Source organism: Pholis gunnellus (genome assembly GCF_910591455.1).
Source record: "Pholis gunnellus genome assembly, chromosome: 11".
Lineage (NCBI taxonomy): Eukaryota > Metazoa > Chordata > Actinopteri > Perciformes > Pholidae > Pholis > Pholis gunnellus.
Window position 1 is genome coordinate 6,912,660 of NC_136538.1, and position 18,162 is coordinate 6,930,821.

An 18,162-nucleotide genomic window follows, 5' to 3' on the forward strand; every position below is an offset into this window, starting at 1 on the left:
GGGCTTCTAATTCTGTAGGATGGGGGGTCTGTGACGGACCACTGGAGGAGGAATCCCTTTACAGCATGCCCCCCCCCTTCTTGGCCAATGAGCTGGGACGCCACCCAGACACATGGGGCCAGGCCTCCCCAAAATAACCTGCGACTACTGCACTGACAAATGTTGCTACTTGTGCTGGTGACAGGTTACCCTAGCTGCTCGGCTCCATACTTTTCCCCCTAAACTCCAAGGTGAACTCTGTGTGTTGAAGCCGGGAAGGCTGGGCAGCTGCCTGTGTCCAAGATTTCCCCAGAAGACCGGAATCACAGGTGCACTCTGAGGATTTTACCAGTCCTTCACAGGGGCCAGCTGGGTTCATTCTGAAGGTAAAACACAGTGTTCAGTGTGCTGTGGACTGTCCTCTTGGCATCAGCCTCATATGCCGTGTTTAGACTCGGAACATCTCTGCTATTGAAGCCTCAGACAGGCTCGAGCCCTGTTTCTGTTTGAACGTTAAATTGAATTATCTTAACCTGCCCGGATGTGTGCTGCTGTGTTTAGCCAGGGCCCCCGTTGTATCTGGCTGTGACGGTGTGTCGGCTCACTCAGCAGTGTCCCATTTATGATAATTAAAGTTCCGTTTGTGTCATTTGATCAGTGATTGTTTTGGCGGATCAAGATCACGGTAACAAGGGGCTCACGGGATGCAGGGGTACTGCTTTTTGTGTGTGTGTTGATTTTTTCTTCGTGTAAACTGACCCCCTCGCTATTATTAGGTATGACTCGGTGGGCTTGGAGCCTGTTTGCAAAGGATTAATGTACACAACAGCTGCAGCTTCAGGTCCGTTGGAAGGGCATCGCTGCCTCTCCTAATTGAGCTGATTTGAGTGTCAGCAGCATATGTGTACCCTATCTCGTGTCTGTATTCAATAACTTGCTCATGCCTAGTGTCAAAGAGTTGTGCAAAGACTAAACGTCACACAAGTGTTGGCCTGAGGTGGAAGCCTGCCTGTATCCCTCCAGTTCTGGTTTCAGTGCATAAACCTGATACCCTGTCGAGCCGAGAGGAAGGCTGAAATAAAAAACTATTTTTACCACATATCCTCCGCTTTTAACTCTTTACTTTAAATATTAATGTGAGTTATTACATCTTTGGTACATAACAATATATGTTCATATTAGCTCTTTACTATATGTATCAGATATATATATATATTATATTATTTATTTAGTTGATGTCCTCCTCTTGTTACTGTAGACAGTAAATTAAAAGACTGCACAGTTCATCCTATTGACTGCAACTTGCGTATACTTTACACTACTGCTTATTAGGGCGTCCACTTACAGTTAGTCGGCAAATTAGTTTCTCAATCTGATAAACTGATTAATCATTTGTTCTGTAACATAAGAGGACATAGTGAAGAGCCCCAAGTGGACGTCTGGCTTGTTTGCTTTATGGTCTGATAAACAGTCCAAACCCCAAAGATATCCTCATAAAACAAGTAAAGAAATGCTGCACATTTAAGAAGGAGGAATTTGTGCATTTTCGCTTTTCTGTCGATCCAGTAATCGATTGGTGGATTGACGGTTTGTCATTTTCAGTACAGTCTGAACATGAACTTGCAGACATCCATCCATCCACCATGGTGAACAGTCAATTCACTTTATGTTTCACTAATGTGTTGGAAAATGAGTATTTAGTATTTTTCCACACAAATTGTGAATTGAATTGTGTGTGGAATGTAATTGAATATCCTTTCATTATTTCCAAAGCATGCAGGAGAACAACATTGACCAGCCACCGTCGCTGGCTCAGCTCTTGAGAGAGAGCTACCTGGCGGAGGCCAGAGCCCAGCAGCGCCACAGCGAGATGAGCCGCTCCGACGCTTCCTCCTCGCGCCTTCAGATCTACGCGTCACTCAAAGGCAAGGCCGAGGACTCTGTGGGCCACAGTGATCCCCAATTCCCTGACCTCTCGGCCTTCCTCAGCCAAGAGGAGCTGGATGAGAGTGTGAACCTGGCCCGCCAGGCCATCGGACATGAGCCTCGGGAGGAGAGGGCAGAGGTCAAGGCCTCTGTCCCGCCATTAACCCCCTCCTATATCACCTCAGTCTCTTCCGCTGAACCCCCATCTGTTGCGAGCCCCTCTCCTGCCCCCTCCGCTGTGCCCTTTACCAAGCCAGCCTCTGAACTCAAAGAACTGCCAGCAACACACACAACATTCACATCAGACAGAAAGATGCACAAAGCGTCCGCACGGCAGGAAAACATGATCCGGAACACGAGGGACACCGGTAAGGGATTCAACGAGTTTGACAGTGCGGAGAGGAACGCCCCGTATGGTCCGGAGACCCAGTCCAAGAAAGAGTTCCTCAACAAGGCAGCGGACTTCATCGAGGAGCTCTCCTCGCTCTTCAAGGCCAACAGCTCCAAACGGGCACGACCGAGATCGTGCAAATCCCACAGGAGTAGGAACCAGAACAAGAGCCAGAACGATGAGACAGTTTATCCCCTCGGCCCAGACAACAGGGAGCGCTCTGTCATGGCCGTGGAGGTGGAGATGGAGAGACCCAGCCCCGCTGTTAGCCACCAACCAGAGGCCCAGCTGGACTCTGGGATTGGGCATGTGGACTTTCAGGACAGGAGGATTACTGAGGAGCCGCAGTACGACCATGTTTCCCAGGAGGTGGAGCAGGAGGCTGAAAACGGTGCCCTGACAGAAAGTCCATACCCAGCGGAGCCATCGTGTGAGCCTCCTTTCTTCATCCAGAAACTGAAAAGCAGGGAGGTTTCCGAGGGCAGCAAGGTCCAATTGGACTGCATTGTTCGAGGACTCCCTGTGCCTGAAGTCCGGTAAGGCAAACAATTGCTGATATTGGTTTATTTCTCTGTTTTAAGAAGATGCATTAAGACTTTCTGCTTCCATGCTTTTTCAAAATGAGTCTCACTGAAAAGTGTCAGTGGAGATTTTGCAGTGTACATGAGGATCTGGATCCTTTTAAAAAAGCTTTTTGTCTGGAGTAGATGTTACAAGAGTTTAGGGTAAGGTGTCACGATATTAGTTTTACTCAGTCATTTACTCAAGTACTGTACTTTAGTATACATTTGGGGGATTTGTACTTTGCCAAAATATTTCCTTTATATGCTTTGTGGTAGAAATAATGCACTTTTTACACTTTTTACAACAATCATAATATATCTAATAGTATAACACTCACAAGGGCCATTTTCCTTTTGATACTTAAAGTTAATTTGGCTAATAATACTTACATACTTTTACTGAAGGAATATTTTAAATGCAGGACTTTAACTTGTAATGGAATACTTACATAAACTCCATCTATACTTAAACGCAGTATTGCTACTTTATTGCTGTAACTGATGAGTAAATCGTTTAACTGTAAAATGTCCCACTCAGGATACACCTTGGTCTATAGCCAAATTTAAGTGATCAACTTTTTTTCTTTTTTTTGTAAGAATTAAGAAATTATGATAAAAAAAATATCTATTGGCCAATTTATTGCTATCAGAGTTTTTAACTCTCAAATATCTATATGGGCACAATGTAGACTCTAGTGTCTACATTGTGTTATGGAGTCATGTCTGTGTCCTTAATAATAGTTATTAGCATTTTGAGAAGTGTGAGTTGAGATGAATGATGTTTCTTTCTTTGGGGGAGAAGCAGACAGAAGTGACGTGTGATGATATCCAACAGCTGATTCTGAATGGAGTGAGTGTGTGTTTGTGTTTGTGTGTTTGTGTGTGAGTGTGTGTGTTTGTGTGAGTGTGTGTGTGTGTGTGTGTGTGTGTGTGTGTGTGTGTGTGTGTGTGTGTGTGTGTGTGTGTGTGTGTGTGTGTGTGTGTGTGTGTGTGTGTTTGTGTGTGTTTGTGTGTGAGTGTGTGTTCGCTGGTGGTCAGGGTAATGTCTGGGACAAAGGGGAATCACATTTGTCTCTCTGTCGTTCTTAAGAAGAAAACCATCAGATTCTAATGAGGGTCTCACTCTAATCAAGAACATTTACATTTAACATGGGCTGAAATTTACAGCTCTCATTGTATTCAGTTGGTATCAGAGTGAAGCAGAGCACATTTTGAAGACTAACAAGAAACCCTGGCTGGACCTGGGCCTGAAAACAAAGCCTGAACTGAAGCTGAGGTTTTTAAGATTTAGGGGCAACAGGCTTGTTTGTCGTACTGAACATTGTTGAGCCACCAACATATACGTGTCCGGGGAGAATGTAGCTCTCTGCCATTTTTAGACTGGACTGGCACTGTGAGCTGTAGTCGCGTCTGATAATGGAACCGTCTGAGCTCTTGACAGAAGCATGAGGAGTTTGGTAAGATGATGATTTATACTGGTATTGCTTCACCACATCTTTATACGGTTTGTTTTTGGTCTCAGTGTCTTACAAACGTACAAGTCTGAGGATTTGAAGGTCTGTTTCACTGGTTTCTACTGTTACGTCCTCAGCATGGTGTTCAAGCTTGGCTTTTATTTGACATATTAAGATAAAGCTCTGTTCATTAACTCCTGTGTGATGCGTGTGTTTGTTCCTCCTGCCCCCTGCAGCTACTGGGTTACTAACTATTACTCAAATGAGTGAAAATAGAGTTGTCAGGTTCGTATTTCCCATCCGTTTGCAGTGGTGTTCTGTCTCTGGTGTGTCAGGGTATATAGCATTGTGTGTGTACTGAGTCTATGTTTAGCATTTTGCATATGTGATTGGGTCAGCCAGTCAGAGCTCCCAGGCTCCAACGGGGGGGAATCTCCTCCCTGGTTCTGAAGTCCAGAGGGAAAATAGCCCTGACAGGTGCAGTGAGCGGGGTCTGTGCCACCTCCTCTACCACTCACGCTTTCAATTTAGACCCTTACGCATTAGAAATGACACGGCTCGCCACAGGCGGTACATTGATAGCCCACTCCTGAGCGTCTAGCATAATTCTGTGATTGCCTCGCATAGTTATTTGAAAAAAAGTGTTATGCTGCATGTGATCCGTGAGCCCGGTGAAAGCCCTGGAAATGATTTATGATTATATGATGACGTCTTGCCAGCGAGTCACACATCACCTCATTCCTGTATGTTTATTGGCTGGATTTTATAAAGCGCCGAGACCTCTCCTGCTCGAAATAGATGGGCTTTGACGGAGAGGCCAGTACATTACGTTGCTGGTCAGGACAGGGGATATTCTGGGTCTACTATTATAGTTTTACGATGAATAAATAGACTGTTGCCAACTGCAACTCCAATGTACGGGATGCTACTTAGTAGGACTAATGCCTGGTAGGTAATGTTAGCCAGGTAGAGCGTTTTCTTGTCATAAATCCCATTTTAACAGGATTTCTTTCCATTTATTCATGATTTGACAGTATCAAATGATAGATTACAACACTGATTATTGGCGCACACTTTTCATTAAACACTCATCTTCATAACATCAACAGTTCATTGAAGCAGCCTCTAAACTGGTACTCTGGCTATGCTTCTTGTCTTACAGGGAAAGGGATAGGGCTTGCTCAACAAAACATTTTGCTCTTGGTCTGCATAACTCTGCTGGATGGCACCAAGCCAGGGGCACTATTAGGGAACTGGGAAAGACATCACATGGTTACCAGCCCCATAGAAGTGGTGTCAGAATGTTAACAGAAGGAAAAAGAGAACTGTGAAAAGATAGGGTTTCAAGTACTTTTAAGAAGGTTTAAGAGTACTTGCTGAAAACAGCTCAAGTAAAGTTACAGTACATATTGTACATACGATGTGAACATGGCAGTAACCATTTCATTCAAACATACACTACCCACCAACATGTCCCGTAGTCACTGAGCACCACTCCAGACATGTTGGTCAGAAGTGGATAATATTAAAGTAATTGAATGCGCATAATATTGATTAAAGCACATTATTGACGACCTGAGAGGGTTCATGTTTACAGTCAGTGTTTCTCATCCAAACACGCTGAGTGTAACCTCGAGGTCTAACAAACGTGTTGAATGCAATTCCTTCCTCATAAAACATTTGCAAAGTCGAATTCTTTTATACTTCAAATCAGGCATTGTTTACTACATCCATGTTTACCTTTGGCAGTCTTCTTCTGCACTGCCGCCCACATGCCCATCCACGGTACAAACAAAAGAGAGACGCACTCATAAGAACTCCATAGTGCACCTTTAAAGCTAACCGTAGGGTGCAATTTACCCAAAAGTGGATTTTCTCCAACATACATGCTTTTGAAAATAACAGAAAATCCTATAATATAAACGTGGAAGTGGAAGAATGTGGAATTGCACTGAGCCGTTTGGGTGCGTCTGCTTAATTACAGGTGGTTTTGTGAGGGCAAGGAGCTGGAGAACAGCCCTGACATTCAGACCATCACCGACGGCGAGCTGCACTCTCTGATCATCACAGAGGCCTTCGAGGAAGACACCGGACGTTACTCTTGCTTTGCATCGAATTTCTATGGCACCGACTCAACGTCAGCGGAGATCTATGTCGAAGGTGATTGTTCGGTTCTTTGTTACTGACACTTTTACGGTTCAGTTAAACACTCTCAGTGACAGAGTTGTGCGCGCTTGTTTGTTCAAACCAACAGGTGCCTCCTCTACGGACTCTGAGGGGGAACAGCACCTTGAACATGTAGCCCAGTGAGTTTTTACCACATTGTCATTGGGACACTCTGATAAAAAAAAGTAACTGATGTGGATCTTCCCTAAATGAGACTGTTCCTTTCTTCCTCCTGTGATTTTTCAAAGGCTGCAGAATAAATCTTCACCTCCACCATCGAGCCAAAGTCTCTCTGCAGAAGGGAAAGACTCTGCGTCATCCCAACCTGCAGCAGCCACCGAGGAGCCAGATGAGCAGATCTCCTCTCCAACAACTAACCAAATAATCCCAGAACCTCTTCTAACAGTATGGACATCGGCCACCGTTCTTCCACTTCCAGAGTCCTCTAAAACATCTGTGGCATCCACAGCACACTCTGCTCAGGAGGAGGCCACAGCGTCACCTGTGCAGGTGTTTCCTGCTTTGCCCCCTGGTGATCCAGAACTTTCAGAAGCCCAGGAGGTGTCGACATCTGTCACGGCAACACCACCGCCATTGCAGACAGCCGCATTGATAGCTGCATCGCTGCCTTTGAATGCAGCGGTCTCGTCCGCGCTGCCTGTCCTATTATCTGCGCCAACACAACCACCCCAACCACCCCAACCTGAGGTAGAAGAGCTGAAACAAGTCCTTCCTCAATAACTGTTCTCCAATGACTGTTTTTGTGTATTTTAATTAAAACGTCCTCTGTGTGTGTTTTGTGTCTTCAGAGTCAAACCTCCATCCACAACTATCCACAAGGGTTGAACGACCAACCCATCATGGCTGCCCCTGTATTCACAAAGGTAAAGTCGTTCTCAACAGAATTCATACTGCTACTTTTAATGTGTTTATTGAGGTGACATTCACACTGTCTTGTCCCACCAGAGCCTGCAGGACCTCCTTGCGTCAGAAGGCCAGCTGGTGGTGCTAGAGTGCCGTGTGAAAGGGGTACCGGCACCTCGAGTGGACTGGTACAGAGAGGGCAAAACCATAGAGGACTCTCCTGACCTCAGGATCCTGCAGAAAAGTAAGCTCCTCTGCTGCCCCACTACTGCTGTACTATTCGGATTTGCAAATGTGCTTTAATTATCTTTAAGAGCGCTGTGTCAGCGGATTGTGTGCCAGATTTGACATGCCTTGAAAAATGTATTAATTAAGATTAACATCTTAAACAAGTTCAGTTTAATTGAATATATTTATGTAATGTCAGTTTTGTGTTTCTTAAAAACCTTGGCATGCAGACAAAAAATAAGAAAACAGTGATGCTACAATATAAACATAAATCTCCAAATTGCCTGATTAATGACAGAAATTACTTTCAGTGCTTTAATAATTACACTTTGCTTTAAAAGGCTGTTAGTGTACTGTATGTCCATTAAATATCCATATTGCCGCGAGACATTAAAACATAAAGTCCTTTATTCGTAAATTTCTGTCCAATGCGGGCCAGGGAATATTATTAATGAGCCTAAAACGCTGAAAAATATTGATATTGCTGTAAAATATTTTCAGGTTACTAATGTGTTTACATGCCGAAATCTTGTGTAAATACTGTAAATGGTAACATCTCATAATACAGTGTTACAGTGTGGAATACAGCAGCATAAATATACAAAATGTATTTCTCAGATCAAATTAAAAAGAAAGGGCATCTTGCATCAACTGATTGTGGAATGTGATCAGTGATAATAATGACTCTCAGAGAACTGCTACATATTCTTAAATCATAACGTTTATCACAGTTTCATCATGATTTCGGTGCTTGTTTCCATTTCAGAGCCCAGATCTCCAGCTGAATCAGGTACATATTAAATTGAACTGTTGACTGCACCATAGCAGCGGCCTATCTGTGTATGATGCTGCAGTGTGTACATATTCATCTGCTCAAGTGTTTATAGTCCTTGGCGAAGGCTGCTGCTGTTCTTCTGTACATAAGCCAGGGCTGCTTTTCCCTGGACCATATAAGGTAGTCTCTCATCCTGTGTCAAAGCGCTTCAACCTGCTTTAGCTGCAGATAGACTCTCAGCCCCATGACACAAAGAAGCATCACTGCTGGGCATCTGAAACACAAGTCCTGTATCTTTCCTCAGTCTGTCAAGACTCTCTAGCTGAGAAGTTAATATAATGCAGTTATATCGCACCAACTTGATTATGTGAGTATCACTTCTTTTTTTATTTTTTACTTCCAAGAGGGATTATGCACTCTGGTCATTGCTGAGGTCTTTCCTGAAGATTCAGGGATGTTTACTTGCACAGCAAGCAACAACTATGGAACTGTGTCCAGCGCTGCAACTCTAAGGGTCAAAGGTAACCCCCCTGTTTCACTTGTAGCTGTCATGTATTCTTATGAAAGAGCGTGGAGAATGCCGATATGTATCTGTCTGATTCTCATCAGGCAATGGCAGCAACAGCAACCATGTGAGGCCTTTTAGCAGTTTGACGGTGAAGCCCAATCAAATCCAAGAACCTTCATCAGCTCCCGCTGTAAACCCTCAACCAGAGGTTACTGTGACCAACAGCATCAAGCCCCACTCCAGCACCATTCGCCTAGACCCGCTCGTCTCCAGCACCTTACGTCTGGACCCCTTGAGCACCAGCACCCTCCGTCTTGACCCCCTCGGCTCCAGCATGTTGCGTCCAGACCCCTTCCGCGCCAGTCTACACAGTCTGGAACCCTCCAGCCTGAGCAGCGGCTCCTGCCTCAGCTCTCACAGCACCAGCACCCCAAACCTAGATCCTCCCTGTCTCCACCAGAACCCTCCTGGACCCGGTGGACCACGTCCAGAACCACAGAGCCACGGACAGGTGCTCTCATACCCAAGACCCTTCACTTCTCAATTTGCGGTTGAGACTTCAGCTGAGCAGGGAGTGTCCCCACCTTCGGTGGCATCACCTGACACGAGCCCCAAAGTCAAGGGGACCCCAAACCATCAGAATGGGAGCCTCATTGTGGTGCCCCTCCCTGATCCCCCTCCTAACTCCTGCCTAAAGACAGGCGCCCAGACGAACCACAAAGGCTCACGCTCCGGCTTCAGGGTCGGCCGGCATGTGCACTTCAAACTGCCCGAGTATGAGGATGATGAACAGAGTGACTCATCCAGTCAGTTTGATGATGACGACGCCATGTCAGCCAACAAAGAACCACCACCAGTGCTGGCTAAGCCCAAACTGTGAGTAGAGCAAATAAAAAAACAAGTATACGCACATGAGTCTCATTTCGGGTGGGAGGTTCCTCCTCCTCTAGCTCAACTAGCAGCTGTAGTCAGTTGCAATTCACAATTGAATGCATGCAGACTTCAAATGTGGACTTTCCGGCTTTCTAAAACAAAGGATGGCATTTTCTATTTGTAAGTGCCCCTCTATGTATTTATGTTCTTCTAATATTTCTGATAACGCTATAATTGAAATCTTTTATGCTTTGACGAGCTGTTTACTGCTGTTTTTTGCTCAAAACACAAATGACAGTTTGTCCTGTATTGTTTCATTTTGAAACCATTGTAGCAATTTGATAAAAAAACAACAAAGAGAGCCTTCTGTTTAGAATGAAAGCTGAAAGAGCTTGGACGGTGTTTTGTTTGTAGACTACTTGTTGGTAGCCCATAAAAGGGCAGAGTATTCTTCATGCTGACTTTGGCTCATCCCTGCTGGGGTTTACAGCGCGGACTTAATTTATGAGAGCAGCGCACTGAGCCGCTCTCATTTTCACCATGTATAGTGTCATTTGTTGGTCGGTCTTTTTATTTTAGTTTTGCTTCGATCAACAGGGACCCAGTCCAGCTCCAGCTGCTGCACAACCAGGTCCTTATGGAGCAGCAGCAGGAGACGGAACCTGAGACCAAAACCCACACCCAGCCTCAGTCCCACAGTCAATTACACATCCAGATCCAGCCCGAGATCCAAAGCGCCAATGAAGGTCCGCTGTGGTCCCCCAGAATGCACTGTGAACCCCATCCGCCACCTTTCCAGCCCATCCTCAACACCACGTCGCCCCCAAAGCAGACGCCCCACTCTGCACCTCCGCTGACCACCGCTCCCCCTGCTCCCTCTCTGAGCTCGGCTCCAGCACTCAACACCATCTTTTCACCTCTTCACAACACTTCTGCTCAGCTAAAGACTTCGTCCCTGGTGACCTCTCCTCCACCTGCCCCACAGCTGAGAACAGCCTTCCCTTTCAGTGCAGCTCCTGTAACCCAGATGAACACCATCCATGCATCCCACCTCAACCTCTCCCCTGCAGCTCTTGCCAGAACTGCACCTACTCCCCAATTTTACCCTCCTCCTGCACCAAAGCTTAGTACAGCCCTTACAGGTCCGGCCTCAGCCTTACAGCAGATCATATCTCCTGCTCCGCTGCTGAGAAGCACCCACGCCTCCCTCATGAACCTCACCGCCACCTCCCACAGCTTCAACTACGCCCGGCCAAAAGAGTTCATAGCTGCTCAGGCCTTCTCACCGGTCAGGAGTCCTTCTCCGACAGAATCACCGGTCCCTCTGCTCCTAGAGCTGGCCGCTGAGCTCAACTCCTCCGCCGCCAGCTCCCCTACTCTCCCACCTTTCTCCCCGCCACACAGGATCTTCCCCACGAGGGTGCTCAAGTCTCCCACCAGCCCTCCCTCCCTCGTGTCCTCACCCACACCGGTGTCAGCGTCATTCCTGAACAGCCTGTTCATGAGAGCCCAGTCGCCTCCCCAGGCCTCCTCTCCCACGTCCAGCAGCTCCACCCCAAGCCCCATTCAAAACCCAGTGGCGTTCCTGAGCTCCGTCCTGCCGTCCCTGACCCCGAGTCAGCCCACCAACTCAATGGGCCTGCCCAAGGGAGCTCCTTTACGGTACGCCGTCTCTGACGGACCACGATGCTCATGAGAGTGGTGAACTGTCGCATGCTATAATACACTTTTCCCTTCTATCTTCTCAGGCTAAAAAAGAACGTACCAAAGATGCGCCTCCCGTCGATTGAAGACATCCGAGAAAGCAAAGAAAGTCTTCTCCAAGATATTGAGAAAAAGCTTCGATTTAAAGACGATACTCCACATTTCATACATCAACAGGTACTAAGTAGTCTCCAGCTCTGCTTGATTTCTCCTTTTTTGACCGATTCAATGGCAGTGATCTGGTGGTGAATAAATAAATGCAAACTACGACAGAAACAAAAAAAGATATTTTCTCTGAACAATCTACTAAATTGAAAGTGGATTTCAGCCTCCATCACAACCTTGCTCATGAATATCAATAACTGATCTGTTTGTTGACACGAAGGTGATCGTAACATTTTAAGGAAGCAACTGTTTTAAGCTTTTAGGAATGAAGTTATGCACTTACTGTATATTAACCAATGACTGTGCTGTATTCTCACTTGTCTCCAGGTTTCTACTTATGAATTCATTTTGAGAGTCATATTTAAAAAGATAATAAAAGACAGATATCTTATAATGTAAAATGATAAAGGGACATAAAATCGCTCAGATTGACTCGGAGGCAATGAGGAACTCGCTTCAATTCAACGGAGCATCAGCCATCATTCCCTCCCCAGTTATTCATTGTTGTGTGTCCGTGTAGCGTAACAACATACGCACGCTATTAACAATTAGCTTGTGTGTTATTCCATCGGTAGGCCTATATGTTTGTGTGTAGAGTATGTGTGTCTTCATCCATCCCTATCCTCTCATAGAAGCTGAGTAATGAGGGGAAAACAGCGAGCAGACCCCTTGGACCAAACATTCCTGCTACTGTCATTAACTATGATGAGGTACAAGGATCTTCCCGTCCCAACCACTGGTTTGCTCGAGGCTGTATGGGTTATTAAAATGTTTCAGACCGAGATCAAGAAACGTCATTATCTAAATATCACGGTTAATGTTTCTAATCAAGCATTCCAGCTTCTGTACTAATATATAACCTGCATTCAGTGTTGGGGAGTAATGAACTACGTAGTAGTTTAAAGGGACAGTTCACCCCAAAATCAAAAATACATATTTTTCCTCTGAACTGTAGTGCTATTTATCAATTTAGATTGTTTTTGGTGTGAGTTGCCTAGTTTTGGAGATATCAACTGTAGAGATGTCTGCTTTAATGAGAGGAAATTAATGATTTTTTGTTTTGTTTTATTGAACAATTGCTTCTCTTGTGTAACTAAACCCCTTTGATCTGTCCTGACCCTTTATTCTTTCAATGCGTTTGTCAGGCAGCCACCAACACACACTTGACCTTTCACCTTTGTGTAGTGCCTGCCTGCAAGTGCAAAACAACAAGCCCATTTGTTAAGACCAGCGCTTAAGCCAGTCAAATAGTCTAAAAAGTTCAATATTTATGACCTGTGAACAAGTGTGAGTTTTTTGTACCATATGCAGTCATATCTTTTTTTTGTTTTTTAGTTTGAACTACCTTTTCTAAGTAGCTTTAGATCACCCGGGTAGCTTTGCTGTAGTTCAACTTCTTCTAGTGTGACGTAATTGGTAGCTTGCAAAGCTTTGCTTTCAAAGTAGCTTCCCCAACACTGCCTGCATTCATTAAGCCAATGAAATGGAACGACTCGACTGTTGTGTAGTGCTGTATTCTCCAGTTTTCAGTTAACTCATTTGACATTTTCCCGACTGAAGCGTGCAGCCCCTTTCCTCTGTTTGCATTTCAGATTTTCCCAAAAGGCCAACATGACATAGTCCACTTTTTTAAGACAAAAACCAACCTCAACTCACAAACCTGCATATTGCCCTTTCATTTGACACTCTTTAACAATCTCCTGCTCTCGAGTTCACCTTCCTCTGTACTCTGTTTAACCTTCAGTCCTATTTTGTTTTACCAACCAAGAATGATACCGCCAGACAGATGCCATGCCACTGCATGATAATCATCATCAATTGGCTTAATAAAGTGACAAAAGTACCGTTTTGTTGAGAGATTTGAGTTATATATTGTTACTTTAATACCACGGATGCTACACGTTAATAGATGCACGTTATCTCATGTTCCTGATTGTTGCATACCTCTCCAAGAGCATTTGTTGCAGTGTGTTAAGCTTTCATGTCCGAGACAGATGTAATGCAAACGTTGACTGTGGCTATTACTTTTATGTGGTGGATTTACTTTTCCAGCAGTACAAAGTGTCCAACTTCGAGCAGAGACTAATGAGCGAGATCGAATTCCGTCTGGAGCGGACGCCGGTGGAGGAGTCGGACGATGAGGTGCAGCACGATGACGTCCCTACAGGAAAATGCATCGCGCCCATATTTGACAAGAAACTGAGGAACTTCAGAGCCATGGAAGGCGTGCCGGTCACTTTGTCATGTAAAGTAGTGGGAATCCCTTTTCCAAAGGTGAGAGGTCACAAAATGTGCTGCACCAATGATAGCATGCCCTTGTCACTTTCATCCCTCAACTTTACCCTCCACGTGTGTGTCTCATCATCAGGTTTACTGGTTCAAGGATGGCAAGCAGATCTTGAGGAAGAAAACCCATTACAAGAAGATAAGAGAGATGGATGGGACCTGTGCTCTACATATAGCGTCCACGACCAATGACGACGACGGCAACTACACCATCATGGCAGCTAATCCACAGGTGATACCTCACACTTCCTGTTCACACTGTCAACGCCTTCTCACCAGCTACAAAATCTGATATTTGATATTTAATGACCATCAGGGACGAATAAGCTGCTCGGGTCATTTGATGGTCCAAACGGGACCTCCCCGAAACCAACTGACACCTATTCACTCTCAGAGGTGAGCAGGACTGAGTGTGCAGTGTGGGCTGCAGAGGTAAGAAGAAGCCCTCTGCAGCATGAGGGACCCGCCAATTGTTGACTTTCCTCCCTGACAATAGTGATATTTTGTGATTGTGTGTATCGAAACTAAAATGCATACGCCACAATAAAGACCAACGTGGGTTAACGTCAAAGCGTGTATTCGGGCCCCACAACATGCTCTGTTTGCGTTTCTCAGGGTGCGAGCCCGCATACAGGAAGTGGAAAGTGAGCAAACCCAGGAGCAATTTTTTCGGCCTCACTTCCTCCAGCCTCCGGGGGACATGCTGGCTCATGAAGGAAGACTATGTAGACTAGACTGTAAGGTAGGCAGCAGGTCCTGGCATGTACCTACTACAAAAATACTGAATTTGCCTTATTTTACTTTCCACGTTTTTTTGCCCTACAGGTGAGCGGCCTCCCCAACCCGGAGCTCATGTGGTTGGTCAACGGGAGGCCAATCTATCCAGACCTTTACCACAAGATGTTGGTGCAGGAGAATGGCATCCATTCTCTGGTCATTGATCCCCTGACACAGAATGACGCCGGCACATACACGTGCATCGCCAGCAACAAAGCAGGGCAGAGCTCTTTTACTCTCGAGCTCAAAGTTGTGGGTAAGGACTGGATGCGCTCAATGAAAAGGAAATGAATTGCTCATACACAAGTCAGTTGAATAGTGTGATGTCCCATGCCCTGTTTGGAAGTCCATGTAATCTAAGTCATGTCCACTTCAGAGAAAGAGATGAAGCACCCTCCCCACTTTGTGGAGAAGCTGCAGAACATGGGTATTCCCAATGGGACCCCAGTCAGGTTGGAGTGCCGGGTGGTGGGCGTGCCCCCTCCCGTCATCTTCTGGAAGAAAGACAATGACACCATTCCTAAAACTAAGGACAGAATCAGGTCAGTAGGAGTTCTGGGTCTCGCTGTGTAGCTGTTTTAGTACTGTGTATTGCAACTTAATGGTTACGAAGATCTCTATTGGAACTGGAATGAATTCTCCATGATCTGTTTATTTCAGCATGACCCAGGATGCAACCGGATATGTGTGTCTCCTCATCCAGCCAACAACAAAAGACGATGCTGGTTGGTACACAGTGTCGGCAAAAAACGAGGCTGGAATTGTATCGTGCACCTGCAGGCTTGATATCTACGGTGAATATTCTGCACAGCTGTGTGACTATCGGCTTTAATAAGAAATGTGCCTAATTTTGGTAGTAATACTAGCTATCTGCTGCGCCTTTAGCTCAGTGGCATCAGAGCATCCCTGCACCCATGAAAAAGGTTCAGCGTACGGGCAGCCGCTACGCAGCTCTGACGGGCCAGGGGCTCGACATCAGGTCGACTTTCCCCACGTCGGAGACCAACCCCATCCTGTTCTCCAGCTCCCCTCCGGAAGTCATGCTGGAGAGCGAGGAGCTGTGACACTGCAGCATGGCGACCCTCCAGAGTTCTCCCAGCACACGCTGAGGTCGAAACCGCGGAGGGCTACAAGGAGAACGACGAGCAGATTGCCATGTGATTTATGTGATGCATTTTGAAGTGATACACAGAGTAGAATGGCAATGAGTTATTGCGTTACAGCTATCAGCACCGATAGTGGGTTTGTTACCATTCCTATTTACTCAAGTCACACGAAAGATGTGTTTCACATACAGAAAAACAGATTTGCAAAGTCTTAGCTCATGAGCCTTCAGCGGGGTTGAATAGTGTTTCTCTGACCGGTTTGAATGACTCACGTTTGTTTTCTACATCATATTTAGCTACGATGAGTGAGCGCGTTGCTGAATGTGGGTGAACATCTGTTCTTAATTGTTAGTCCTGTTCTCAAAGTGGTACAAGCACTGCTTATTTTTATTGCAAATAATATATATACCTGAACTGGTAGTAATAGTTTCTTTTAAAGTTTATATGAAATCTCTATAAATATAAACTTATGTATTAATAATCACAGGTAGTTTAGAGTATATAAATAGAGATTTGAATGTGCCATTTAGAGCAGTTTATTTAAATGGCTCCAGCAAGTTGGGATTCTTTCTACATTTACCTAGATCATTTCTTGATGTTCATCACTGGTTCATATTTTTGCGCCATGTTTTTTTTTCTTCATGTGCATGCATGCCAATGGTTGATGATGATGCAATATTATATACACACCGTGTCTGCAGTCATAGTCATAATAATATGCTGTTAGGTGGCTCTCATTCATGGTTACTAGTTGAAACACAAAATATTTCTTCAAGTATGTTTGGCCTTCAGGTGATTTAATTCATCTTTATATGGACAATGATTTATCGTGAACGTATCTCCAGTTGGAGATGCATTACCAGAGGAATGAGTAGGATGAGACTCGACGCTCTTGTTTTGTGGTAAGACAGACTGTTGGCTTTGCTTTGAAATGACACCAACAAGTCACACAGAGGTTATAATTGAACTTCTATCAAAGTCGGTTAAAAAAATATATTGAAAAAAAAGCACATACTCAACTGATGTAAAGTTGCACTTTGTAAAATAGTTTTGTCCCTCTCAGAATAAAGTTATATTTATTCAAATGAGTGATATGTTTACTTTGCTGGGACATGTGGGTATAATGCTGCATGCTGCTTAGAAAGCACCTGAACTTTGAACTGGTGAAGTTATCTCATTTCTTCCCTCTTTAGATGGAGGTTAATGCAGGGACAGCATTTTGATTTCAAAGATGGGGGAGGAGGTGCTATGTCACAGACACGTACCTTTTTGCTATTACCAAGGACTCTTCCAGCTGAGTTACACACACAATAAAGGATTTCCAAAAATAAAAATACACTTTCATGAATGTGTTGAGTGGCTGTGATTGTTTCAAATAACATGTAAAAAAAATAACACGTTTCAGCTATGCCATTATCTATGGCTAGCTAACTTGAAGACATTTAGTAAGTGATATTCCAACATGATCCCACTATTAATATTCATAACTTTACGTTAGCTAACCAAATATAGATTGTCTGAGACATCACTCACATTCTTATTTTGAAAAAGATGTCTTATGTCCTGCGTCTTCTGTAGCTTGGGAGGGTTTGGACATTGCTAACGTAACGTTTCTGCTGAGGTTGTTTGAATCGGTTTGAATGACAGCGTGAGAGCTGGTGCTGTTTCTGTGTGGTGCTAGTGCATTCATTTCTTCATTTTAGTTTTTTTTAATATAACGTTGGTTTTTTCGGACTGTATAAAGTGAAGGGGTCCGATACTGCCTTCTGATAAAGTAGTGGGGACATGTAATGTACGCCTTTGGGTTAATGGATATTTTGCTCTGACATTAATGTGGGTTAAAATCTAAACTGTTGCTGTCATTGCTGAGAGCTTGTTGTGATCACGCTTCAATCGGAGCCCTATTAGCTTAAACTGATGCCAAATTCAAAACAATTAGGAAAGCTCTGAAGCCAATTAAGCATTGCTAATCAGTTCAAATATAGGGGAAGAGAGTTCAAATAGGCATAAAATCACCTTATGTGACCTAATTATGCTCCGAGCCTCATCTGACCAGCTGCCAGGCCTACTTGTTAACTGAGTGCTGCGTGTGTTTGCTCAGGAGAAAATATCTGTGGGCTTTGAATGGGATGGGGTTTGGTTTTGAAAATCCAATATTTGTATTTTTTTATATTGAATTAATTATTCATAGCTCACTTATACTGAATCTTGCCATGATGTTTCAAATACTGTTTTACATTTTCCAATTGTTCTCCCCTGATTACTGCAGTGTCGACACAGTAATAACAGTAATCTTTTGAACCAGCAATAAAAGTTCCCACATTGGAAACACAAAAGTAGTGACACACTTGTGACGTGTTTCTCTCTGCTCAGTCAAATGAAGCATGAGCTTATTTT

The 18,162-nt window shown here is 44.6% G+C and overlaps 1 protein-coding gene across 2 annotated transcripts; it reads left to right on the plus strand.

Annotated features, from left to right (window-relative positions):
- Positions 1-202: 202 nt before the first annotated feature.
- mypn (myopalladin) lies at positions 203-17,066 on the plus strand. 2 transcript variants are annotated; one of them, XM_079168743.1, is made up of 21 exons: positions 203-365; positions 1,753-2,832; positions 6,298-6,473; positions 6,568-6,619; positions 6,728-7,187; positions 7,289-7,363; positions 7,446-7,587; positions 8,338-8,361; positions 8,751-8,867; positions 8,956-9,730; positions 10,325-11,389; positions 11,476-11,608; positions 12,229-12,306; positions 13,649-13,870; positions 13,965-14,114; positions 14,199-14,278; positions 14,498-14,624; positions 14,708-14,915; positions 15,036-15,201; positions 15,320-15,453; positions 15,545-17,066. In XM_079168743.1, exons 2-21 carry the CDS (start codon positions 1,754-1,756, stop codon positions 15,721-15,723), a joined length of 5,442 nt encoding a protein of 1,813 aa, XP_079024869.1. In that variant the 5' UTR covers positions 203-365; position 1,753; the 3' UTR covers positions 15,724-17,066. The 2 variants fall into 2 exon arrangements, with proteins under 2 accessions (XP_079024869.1, XP_079024870.1); XM_079168744.1 differs by lacking the exon at positions 12,229-12,306.
- The last annotated feature ends 1,096 nt before the right edge of the window (positions 17,067-18,162 follow it).